The sequence below is a fragment of the Psammomys obesus genome, unplaced genomic scaffold (assembly GCF_907164565.1).
Source record: "Psammomys obesus unplaced genomic scaffold, mPsaObe1.curated_primary_1811, whole genome shotgun sequence".
Taxonomy (NCBI): Eukaryota; Metazoa; Chordata; class Mammalia; order Rodentia; family Muridae; genus Psammomys; species Psammomys obesus.
Window position 1 is genome coordinate 2534983 of NW_026591816.1, and position 12252 is coordinate 2547234.

At 39.5% G+C, this 12252-nt stretch overlaps 1 protein-coding gene across 4 annotated transcripts in view; it reads right to left on the reverse strand.

Annotated features, from left to right (window-relative positions):
• The window catches only part of Mon2 (MON2 homolog, regulator of endosome-to-Golgi trafficking), a 76097-nt gene that overhangs the window by 47221 nt on the left and 16624 nt on the right, over positions 1–12252 (reverse strand). For 2 of the 4 annotated variants that reach the window (XM_055612105.1, XM_055612106.1), the window contains exons 3-5: positions 6469–6596; positions 5697–5828; positions 1806–1935 (exon numbers count right to left, since the gene is read on the reverse strand). In XM_055612105.1, coding sequence (XP_055468080.1) covers positions 1806–1935; positions 5697–5828; positions 6469–6596 — 390 coding nt within the window. Of the gene's footprint in view, positions 1–1805; positions 1936–5696; positions 5829–6438; positions 6597–12252 lie in introns of all 4 variants that reach the window. The other 2 variants (XM_055612104.1, XM_055612103.1) reach the window with 1 other exon arrangement.

The window sequence follows — 12252 nt, forward strand, 5'->3', positions numbered from 1 at the left end:
GAAAAACGCAGGAAAATCCCGCACCAGTGGCAGTGGGAACCTTTCAGCCACTGCCAACAGTGAGGCATGGTTGACCTCAATGCAGAAACTTTAACCAACAGTCAGCTCATGAAAGGCAAAGTACTTACCAGGACATGCACAACCGCTACACTTTCCCCATGCTCTACCTTTTTACCAGTGGGCCTTACAGACATCAGTTTAAAGGAGCCACACACAGCATCAAGACTTAAGAAGCAGATAAACTATGGCTCTAGAACAGAGGTGACGGCTGCTGCGCATGCTGACCTGCACTCCGCTCCTGGGATGGAGCTGCAGAAAGAGAGCTCTGGCTCTGTCCTCCACGTATGTGCTGTGACATGCTGCCTGCACGTCTGTGTGCACACCTGCACACACAGTAAGTAATGAAATGCAAAAAAACACATGAAAAACACATTCTTCTTGCTTGAGAAAAAAAGCCAGGTGGCTCATAACTGTGGCACCTTAAAAGGTGCAAAAATATCTGGCATCCGATAAAAGTTACTACTAAAGTTTCTACAGTTAAAGACTATCAATCCTCAGAAGTTATGTCATGTTGGACAGCAAGTACCTGTCAGTTCTCTAAAGGGATGTTGCTAATTTGTAAGAATCATTTTAAGTTACAAAAAAAACCTCATTATAATAGAGTATTTAATAAAAGTGTAAAAGATTAACATATACCAGTAATCTCCAACAGGAGCAGCTAAAAATTCACATGAGGATGCCTATAGGTAGACTTTACCCCTACGCAGTATTCAAATAGTGGAAAACACAGGGAGGGTGGCACTCAAAGCAGCATTAAAATATCAAATCCCATATAATATCTAGCAGGAGTATGTCACTGAATTAGAGGACAGTCACACAATATAACCTAAAATGTAAACTATACAGATAAAAGAACACCACAAATACAGTCTTTAATGTGGATCTATACACGTTGGAACTTAACATGGAAAATGAAGTGTCTACTCAGGGCAATAGAATAGTGAACTAAATATTTATTTACTTGGGTTTTTGAGTCAGGGTCTCTCTGTATGTAGCTCTGACTGCCCTTGAACTCACAGAGTCCCACCTGCCTCTGCTTTCCAAGTGTTGGGATTAAAGGCCTGTGCACCATGCCCAGCTGAATAATTTATTTTTAAACTGGCATCAATTTTTAAATGCATTATAGTTACGTGTAATTTGTGTTACATATGTATATACACACACTTTGTATGTTATGGTTAATATTAACTGCTAACTTGACAAGATCTAGAATCACAAGGAAACTCTGTAAGGGAGTAAATGCAAGCTGGGCTCCTGAATACCATCTGTATCTCTCTGCTTCCTGACTATGTACATGTGACCAGTAGCCTCCACAGCCGCCATAACAACTTCCTGCCACGATGGAGCGTAGCCCCTCTGACCACAAACGAGGATAAACCCTCCCTTCCTTGAGCTGCTCCTGTCAGGAAGTTTGCCAAGTTAACAAAAAGGTAAAAGAATTAACATATATATAAACACAAATGATCTATACACATATATACATATTTGTATACATGTATGTATGTGTGTGTATGTGTGCATGCATTTTCAGGTATTGTTTGTGAGCGCTTTTGAGACTATTCTCTTGCTGGCCTCAAACCTGTGATCTTGTTGAGGTTGGGATTACAGTGTGCACCAAACATTTGCCTCCATAGGAATATAACAGTAAAATCTTTCTAGCTTTTGGTGTTACTGGCTCATAAGGTAAAGCTTTAAATGAACATCACGTCTTGACTATAAGAAGGAAACAGCTGCCATCACCTTACCTCTGTGTCGTTCATCTTCAGCAACCATCCTCTCGAAGACAACAGTCACCACCTGTCGCACGGTAGCAGCGGCCGTGTTGTTTGTGATGTTGTCCTTTGTGAAGTGCAGTCGGAAGCAAAGAACAATGGCCTGGAAAAGAGTCCTGTAGTGTGAAGTGAGACTGAAGAGCACAGACAGTAGCTTAGCAGACGCAACTGCAAGCAAAATGTTTTGTTTCAATTAGATGTTCGAAGTCCCACCTTTTCATAAAATAAAACTATAAAAATCCTTATATTTCACAATAAGTCAGTCTGAGTAAATACACAGCTACGCAAGACTAGCTAAAAGTTTGAAATATGTCTTTCCAAATCTGTTCACTTAATATGTATAACAGTGTGTCATGTATTATTTTCCCAGAATGACTTGCTTTAGAAATAGCAAGTATTAATATCTATTGTATCACTAAACATAGAATATTAATTAATAAAGCAACAGTTTCTTTAACCCCACTAACTTCCAAAACAATAGACACAGAGAGACCACGCAAGGTGCTAGGAGTAGAGTAGCTTAGAATCTGCCCAGCATAGTGCCTACAGCTTAATAATAAATCATAGTCTCTGAGCTACTCTAATCCTAGCCCCTTGCATAGTCTCTCTGTGTCTATTGTTTTCGAAGCTAGAGGGGTTAAAGGAAACTGTTGCTTTATTAATTAGTATTCTACAACTAAAACTTTACAGAAGTGCTATACAAGTTGCTAAGCATAAATAAAAGTGTACTATTATTTAAAAGGTGCCTGCCACACTTCTCTCTTTAAAAGAGCAACTTTATTGTTACGAAAAATTCTGTATACTAAGTTGCATATTGGAAAGGCATATAATGCCATGAGCTCTGCCTCAGCCATAAGCTCCCAATCATGGTGCACATTTCTATCACTCTAATGTTCCCCTGAATGTTTCTGCAGTCCATTGCTTCCTCTCCCTGAGCCATGGATAGGTGTCTGATTTTTTTTTCACTACACCACTCAGCATTTTCTATAATTTTATATAAAAGATTCATTAATTATGGTTTGTGTCTGGCTTCTTTCATTGAGAATCCTATTCATGAAATTTGTGTGTGTTGTCCTGTTTATCAGTATGAGTTCCCTTATCACTGTTGAGGAAATTCCATGGTATGGGTATGCTTAACCATTCATCTGTTGATGGACATCTGGATAGTTCTGTTTGCTGTCTCTAGAGACAGACATTTTCATTTACATTTAATAAATACGTAGCCATGGCATGGCTAGGCACAGGGTAATGCAGGTTTAATTTTTAAGAAACTGCCAGTTTCCTCAAGTAGATTCACAATTTTATAATTCTGTATGTGTGAGTTCAGAACTAATCCATCCTCAGCAGTATTCTGAAGGGTGGCATTTATAAAGTTTAACTGTCCTAGTGGACATAATGTTAACACTATGATTTTAGTGCTCATTTCACTAGCAGAATACAAAGGTGAAGGACCTCCTCCCATACCTTTGCTTGTCACTGAGCTGCTTATTTCATGACATGTCTTTACAACTCATTTGTCATTTCTCCATTCAGTTATTTTGTCGTAGAAATGCTTTTAAGGGTTCTTTAGAAGAACACGTGAGTCCTTTGTCAGATATCTGTGACTGTTTTCCTGTACCCTGTGACTTATTTCATGGTTCATGGACCATAAATTTCGAACTCTAAGAAGCAGGTGCATACAACAGTATCACAAAGATCTTCTAAAAGTTTAATAGTTTGAAAATGTCACTCTTAGAAAAAACATTAAGTGTTGTGCCTTATCAACTTATATCAACAATTTATTTTTCATGTTATGTTTGAGTACTTTTCGTCCATGTAAGTAGCTGGTACTTTGCCTGCATTCCTGGTACTTGAGGAGACCAGAGGGGGTGCTGGATACCAAACTCAGGTCCTCTGCAAAACTTACTAGTATAATTTCTGTTTGTTTCTTTGTTTTCCAGGACTAGGTTTCTCTGTGCAGCCCTGGCTATCCTAGAAGTCACTGTAGAGCAGGCTGGCCATGAACTCAGAGTTCTGCCTGCCTCAGCCTCCCTGTGTACTCATGTGCTCATGTGCGGGTTGGGCTCTGGTACACAGTATGCATGGGCATGAAGGGCCAGCACAGTGCATCTTAGTTTTGGGTGGGGTCTCACTGGGACTTGCTACTAGTCTGCACTGGCTCACTAATGACCCCCAGTGTGCTGGTGAGTGTTTTAAATTTAACACAAGTAGAGCGACCTAGAAAGAGGGAACCTCAGTTGAGAAATTGCTTCCATTAGACGAACTTCTGGGCGTGTCTGTGGAGCAACTTTTTGCTCCAGCTCACTGTGGATGAGTTGTATAAGAATGCTGAGCAAGCAGTAAACAGCATTCCTCCATCGGCTGTCATTTCCTGCCTTAAGCTTCCTTGATGGTGGAGTGTAACCTATCAGATGAAAGAAAATTCTTTCTTCCCCAAGTTGCTTTTAGTTATGGAGTTTACCATAGCAACAGGAACCGGGTTAGGACAGAATGGACCCTCCTGTCTGTTTCCACACTGATTCAGGAGCCACCACACCTTTGGTACCACCCTTTTCCACAAGAGTAGTAGGCTGCAACTCAGGTCTCTATTCCTGTACTGACTCAGCCATCTCCCAAGCCCCAGGACTTCTTTCTTTGTCAGCTGGTAACATTTTAAAATATATTTACTAAAAGAATAACTTGATAGCAAAAAACTAAATGGAACTGTACACAAAAAAAGTATATAAAAACACTCTACTTAAGCCAGGTGCAGTGGCGCACACCTATAGTCCCAGCACTTGGGCAGGCAGATCTCTGTGAATTTGTAGACCAGCCTGGTCTACAAAGTGAATCCAGGACAGCCAAGGATACACAGAGAAATCCTGTCTCCAAAAACTAAAAACCAAACCAAACTAAAATAACAACAGCAAAAAAAACACTCTACATAACAGACAGGAGTATAGACAAATGAAATAAGTGCAATCAAGTATATTTTCTTCGTTATGCTATAAGAACACCAAATTAAGATCTAGAAAAGGTGAACCTCACTTAAGGACTGCGAAGTCTCTCTTTTAAAAGCGACTCACCCTTGAAAGTTATTATGAAACTACTGAATAAAAATTATCATGAAACTACTGAAAGTCCAAAACAAAGTTGGACACGGTGGTGCACACCTTTAATCCCAGCAGAGGCAGGCAGATCTTTGTAAGTTTGAGGTCAGCCTGGTCTATAGAATGAGTTCCAGGCCAATCAAGGCTATCTTCTGAGACTTTGTCTCCAAAAACAAACAGACAAACAAAGAGGTTCAAAACATACTCCTCAGAGAATAAATCACAAGCTGAAGACTGTGCATTATGTTGCTTTCTGTTCTACAGAAATATTCCATGGTTTTAAAAACTATATAACAGAACAATTGTTCATATTCCAAAGAGGTGAATAAGGGAAGAAATTAAAACTAGCTATGAAACCTCATCTGGTATAAATGTACAAAGAAGGTTTATGGCCATTTAAGAGACAGGTTTATTTACATAATATATACATGTAGCTTCAAAACAGGGGAACTGGGGCGCAATCATAGAGAAATACTCAAGCCAGTATGATTCAAGGCATTTTCCTTTCTCTTACCTCCCTGCTCTAGCCTGCTCTACAGTTTCTCTTTTCTTCCACTTGTGCTTCATAACTAAACTTAGCAACAGCCAAAAGCCAGTTAAGCAACCTGATGTGCCATCCTTTAACTGAGAGAAACTCGCTCACACTGCTGATCATCACAGGAACAATAGAGAAGTGAGCTGCTCTTTGTGCAATGGCTCCAGGCTTCTATCTTCAACCAGCTCATTCAAACACTACCTCAAAGCAGTTATAAACACCAGTTACGTAGGTTCTTACCTTGGAAAGTGCCTCGTCATGAACAACCGTGTTGGTGGTTAAAAGAACAAGAACTGTCTGAAGCAGCTTAAGCTCTTCCAGGCTGTTCTCCATGAGCTGCCACAGCATGTTAATTATGTTCCCAGCAGCAGTCTGTGAACCAGAAGACGGTGCACAAAATCAGCTCAGAGCTGAGAGACGATGCAGACTCAAAGTCACATTTTTTATTATTAATTTTTATTTTGTATAGTAATCACAGGTTATTTACTTTGTATCCCAGCCATAGCCTCCTCCCTCATTCCCTCCCAATCCCACCCTCCCTCCCTCATCTCCTCCCTGCCGCTTTCCAAGTCCACTGATAGGGGAAGTCCTCTATCAGGTATCTTCAGGACTGGCTGCAACATCCTCCTCTGTGGCCTGGCAAGACTGTTCCTCCCTCAAAAGTCGTATTTTTATCTTATTTTCCATCATCAAGTTAGATACAAACAAAATACTTGTATTAATGAGTAACTACCAATTCAGATAATCTATATTTTAAAATATAAATTATATTAAATATGACACTGAAAATTCATTTCATTCTAAAATCAGCACCTGTGCTACTGAACTACACCTTTTTAAATGATAAGTAACTCAATGAAATGTATTTAACTTTAATGCTAGCTTTATTTTAAATTGTTTTGCTTTCATAAAACTGCTTCATAATAAATATCAGATACACTTTAATCTTCCCCATGAAATCAGTTACTGATGCAACTCTTACTAGGCAATTCAGATAAAATCTCCACACTACCTCAGACACCACTTCATGTGACATGAGTCTTTGAATGGCGGCCAAACACAGCTGAGTGATCTTTGGTTCCTTGGTTCCACACCCCATTAGGAAAGGCTGCACGACTTCTGAGCTGTTCTCTTTTAATGCTTTATTCAGAAAATATATAAGATAAATTACTGAATCTATTCATAATTAGGAACATTCTACATATTTAGAAGTATGACAATTCTTTTGATGTAAAATAAACATCCAAATAGAAACACTAGTAAGAATTCAAGTACTTCAGATACTACAGTCTTCCCCTCAACTACAGGTTTCCCAGGCTTTCTCTGACATGGAATTCTGGGAGCCTTCCTGTATGCTATATATCCTCTTTGAGGACACGGATTCTCACAATTTCAAAAATTAAATGTTTCACAGGAGGAAAATAAATAAGAATCCTTATTATAAGCAGAAATAGTAATTAAAATCATCTATACATCATGTTGTCCATAGTTCAAAGGCACCCTAGATTACTTTTATATGCTATGAATGTTTGTAGCTCTAATTTCTTCAGGAAATAAGCACAATTCTTTAGCAACAACAGCATTATGCCTCTTATTATTGAAAGAATATTTTAAATTAACTACTGAATACACAAACTTTTATTCCAAGCTTTAATTTAACTTCTACCAACTCTAGAAGTTTTAAAATAGCAATAAAAACATGAGCTAGAATAATATAATTAAATTCAATTAAGCAATTACTTTAATAACATAAAATTTAAAAAATTCTTAAAGGCAAAAACGATAAGTTTGTCACTTTCAGAGAAGTTGAATAAATAACATGGAATTCTAAGTAACGAGAACACTAAACTTAAAAGTCTGATAGCTGTTTTCAAGGAAACAAAACTCACTCATTAACTACATCTGAGTCAGAAAATATTTTTTCAAAAGAACTTGGAAGAAAGTTGTTCATAATCACCATGGAAAGTGAAAAGCCACCTCAGCCACTGCTTCCTTCTTTTTGTGTTTACAGAATCAGGTGTGAGTTCCCGCTTATGAAACAGGCCTCACATGCAACCAGAGCTGATCTCACCCTAACAGTCACTGCACTATTGCACAGCCATGCACATCTTGCCTGGAAGATTGCAGTGTGGACTTGTAGGAGTCACAGCTAGGTAGAGATCACTGTTGACTTTCTCCTCCTCTGTAGCACCTTTCTGGCAGTGATAGCTAGGAGATGCTTCCAGCTCAGTTCCAGTACGCAGTACCTTAGCTACTGAGTTTTCAGCTAGCTCCGGGGGGCAGCCAGACATAGTGGCAAGAGCATGTATTGTTTCGGGTACCTCTGGGGACTATCCTGCCAAACAACTCATAAGGAGGAGTTTCACACCAAGGGGTTTTGTTTAATAAACCCGGGCTTTTAGAAGTAACAGCACCTAGACATCCAGGCTATCTACCTTCTAACTCTCTCAACTATTACTTTTTAATTGGCTTATAAAGCACTAAGGTTTCCATATGGGTTTTTCATGAATCCTTAGTTTTGGTGAGCCCTGCTCCCTTTCTTCTTACCATACCCTGTTCCTGCTTTCCACCCCGTCCTCAAACTCCTCATCTGTTTTCATATCATCTGTGATCAGCTATCCTTTCTTCCTTAAGGCAGCCTCTACCCAGGTGGACCCTTTTTTAGTTTCCTTATATAGATACTGCAGGTTAAATACACAAGTCTACAGATTTGAAGCTAGGATGCATAAGAGACAGAATACGTGGCATTTGCCTTTCTAAGTCTACATTATTTCATGCAGTACAATTTTGTACTTTCCACCAATTTACCTCCAAATTTTGGTTAGTTTTTATTCCTATTTTACACAGTATTTTGACATTTATCCATTATATAACATAGTTTGTATTTTTTAATGAAAGGTATGTTTCCTGTCGAATGCATTTTACTTTGATAGTCTTCCATTTTTGTTTTTAAAATTAATTTACTTTTTATTAATTAAAATTTATTCACTTTATATCTCAGCTGTAGCCCCCCCCACCCCATCTTCTCCCAAGCCCTCCTTCCCTCTTCTCCTCCCATGCCCTTCCCCAAGTCCACTGATAGGGGAGGTCCTCCTCCCCTTCCATCTGACCCCAGTCTATCAGGTCTCATCAAGACTGGCTGCATTGTCTTCCTCTGTGGCCTAGTAAGGCTGCTCCCACCTCAGGGAGGCAACCACTGGGTTCATGTCAGAGACAGTCCCTGTTTCCCTTACTAGGAAACACACTTGGACACTGAGCTGCCATGGGCTTCATCTGTGCAGGGGTTCTAGGTTATCTCCATGCAAGGTCCTCTGCTGGAATATCAGCCCAGAAAAGACCCCTGTGGCCAGATTTTTTGGTTCTGTTGTTCTCCTTGTGTCCTCCAGGTCTTTCATCTCCCCTTCTTTCATAAGATTCCCTGCACTCTGCCTAAAGTTTGGCTATGAGTCTCAGCATCTGCTTTGATATCCTGCTGGGTAGAGTCTTTCAGAGGCCTTATGTGGTAGGCTCCTGTCCTGTTCCTGTTTTCTACCTCTTCCAATGTCCATCCCTTTGGCCTTTTGGAGTGAAGACTGATCATCTTAGTCAGGGTCCTCCTTCTTGCTTAGCTTCTTTAGGTGTACAGATTTTAGTATGTTTATGTCTAATATTCACTTATAAGTGAGTATATACCCTGTGTGTCTTTCTGCTTCTGGGATACCTCACTCAGGATGATCTTTTCTAGTTCCAACCATTTGCCTGCATATTTCATGATTCCCCTGTTTTTAATTGCTGAGTAGTATTCCACTATGTAAATGTACCACAATTTCTAAATCCATTCCTCAGTTGAGGCACATCTGGGTTGTTTCCATGTTCTGGCTATTACAAATAAAGCTGCTACAAACATGGTTGAGCAAATGTTCTTGTATACTTGAGTATATTTTGGATATAGGCCTAGGAGTGGTATAGCTGGATCTTGAGGAAGCGCTATTCCTAATTTTCTGAGAAAGTGCCAGATTGATTTCCAAAGTGGTTGTACAAGGTTACATTCCCATCAGCAATGGACAAGGATTCCCCTTTCTCCACATCCTCTCCAGCATGTGTTGTCACTTAAGTTTTTGATCTTAGCCATTCTGATGGGTATAAGGTGAAATCTTAGGGTCGTTTTGATTTGCATCTCCCTGATGACTAAGAATGTGTCAGAGAAACACTTAAAAAATTGTTTTTCCATTTTAAATTAATTCTTTGAGAATTTTATACAGGTACACAATGGTTTTTTGAATAATATCAATCCTTCACTTTTTCCAACTCCTCCCAAAGTTCCCCTCCCAACTTCATACCTCTTTTCAAAGCCTCTGAGTCAAATCAGTGCTGTCTTTATGTCCAGGGTGAGCACCATCCACTGGAGGGAGCATGAGCAACCTAAGAGATCACTTCCTTGAAGAAAGCTGAGTTTGTACAGCACCTTCAACTGCTAAAACTCTTCAACTAGGGATGGGGCTTCAGATTTATGACTGGCTTGATCTTTCTTAGGGAGATAATCAGAACTACGGTAAGCTCACCAGTGTAACGGCCCAGTTGCCTTCAGAAGATGTTTTCACAGAAGTCTTCCCCAACCTCTGGCTTTTACCATATTTATGCCTCCTTGTCCACAATGTTCCTGAGTCCAGTATGGATGAGGTGTGACACATACGTGTCATTTAGGGATGGGCATGTCACAGTTACTCATTTTCTGTACTCTGGCCCTCTGTGGCTGTCTATATTAACTTACCTGCAAATTTCATTTTTCTTTACAGCTGAGCTAAATTCCGCTGTGTAGTAACATATTTTTATTATTCATATTGGACCCCAGCAGTGACCTTTACTACTGCTGATGAGCTAACTTGTCACAATGCTAAGCTATCTTCTAAATATTTATATTTATAACAATAAACAAATGCTACTCGTCGTTCTATGCAACAAAAGGCAGTGAAGGCAGAGACATACAACTGCTCAAGATACTGAGAACAAGTGACAACCAAGTGCACAGTCCTAACAGGTTATATTTCTGCCTCTAAGGCTCAGAGATGGTTGTAGAAGATGGGAGGAAAGCATGTAAGAAGACAAAGTAAGAGAGAAAGGCTGTGAAATGCTGTCTTCTGGGTACCTGCAACAGCCCACAGGAAACTGGGCCTGTCAAAAATCCAGCACAGGTTAGGGAGGGGGTGCCCGTGCCCCACTCCTCCCTCTTGAAGTATCGGCTACGGATGCATTCCGGGGAAGGGACAGTAATTATTTTCCATTGTGTACCAAGTTCCAAATCTATGGTCACACAGATGATCTTAGTTAAACTTAATGAGGTCTCAAAAAAAAAAAAAAAAAAGCTAGACATGAATGTTTGAAAGGGAAGTGTGGGGAGGTGGAAAGGTTTAAAGTAACAAGAATGTATTTTATATGTGTATGTCATTGTCAAAGAACAAATTCAACAAAAGTCACACTAAAAAAGGTTTTGTTTTGTTTTTTTGAGACAGTTTCTCTGTGAAACAGAGCCTTGGCTGTCCTGGACTCAATTTGTAGACCGGGCTGGCCTTGAACTCACAGAGATCTGCTTGCCTCTGCCCCTCAAGTGCTGGAATTAAAGGCGTGTGCTACCACACCCGCAAAAGTCAGAATTTTTTAAAGTGTAAAATATTTCTTTTAATTTTGGTATTTAATATTGTATTTAAATCCTACTTTCTGTCTACCAAAGTATACGCTATGGGATGATAAACTAAGACTACAATTTCCTCCAGCATACTCTAAAAAGCCCCTTGCTACACCATCATAAATCACTAAGTTAGCAGAGCTGAGATGGGAAAAGAGGTGCAGTGCTTTGAGGGCTTCTGTCCAAGTCCCTTACTTTCCTGGGCAGGAAGTTTCAACTCAAACCCGAAGACAACAATCTCCACACAATATACAAAAACACTGAAGTGAGTAATTATAATATGATCTTTAATTTGCCTGCAAATTTCATGATTTCCTTGTTTTTAATTGCTGATTAGTATTCCATTGTGTAAGATTTTCACCTGTAAACAGACCTTAAATTGATGTGTCTTAGAATCACTGTAGGCCAAGGTGGTGGTAGAGTTTCCTTTCCTGGTACATAAGTAAATTTGTTTATGGTTGTTTATATTGCTATCACACCAGTTTAGCTAACTTGAGTTTAATTGCTACTTAAAATGTCATTCTAGTTGCTGCCAAAACTGTGATAAACTGTTTGCTAAGGTGAAAAGGCACATGTAGCAGCCCCGAAGCACGCAGAGCAAGCGTCAGTGGCTTAGAAGAGGCTCCCAGGCATGACAGTGAATGCTTCTTCTAAGGTATCCCTAATGCTCTTGTTGTTCCGGAAACTGAAGACAGTGCAGATAGTGGAGGTGACTGAGTCCTGCTTCTAGCTTCTTTTATCATGCTACTTGCTTTATAAAATGGCAGCATAATGAGCAGGAAGAGTATGAGCTAGGAATTAGAAGACAGATTGTCAGTTTTGCTAAGCTACCTGTTTACTGCATCACATGGATTCTCATCATGACCAAATGAGAAACATGGACTACCCTCATAAATTGTAAATACAGTTTATTACTATGGAATGGTTTAATCTGCCTGAGGGACATTTATTAAGTAGTAGTGTTTGACAGACATAGGGCTAGCCTCTGCCTTCAGGGACTCCTGGAGCTGGATATAGGAGGAGAACAATGGCTTTGTATATATAGAATCATAATGGAATAAAATTAGAAATTAATTAATAACAAGAAAAATCCTAGAAAATGTACAAATGTTTAGAGCTCAAACAACACATTCT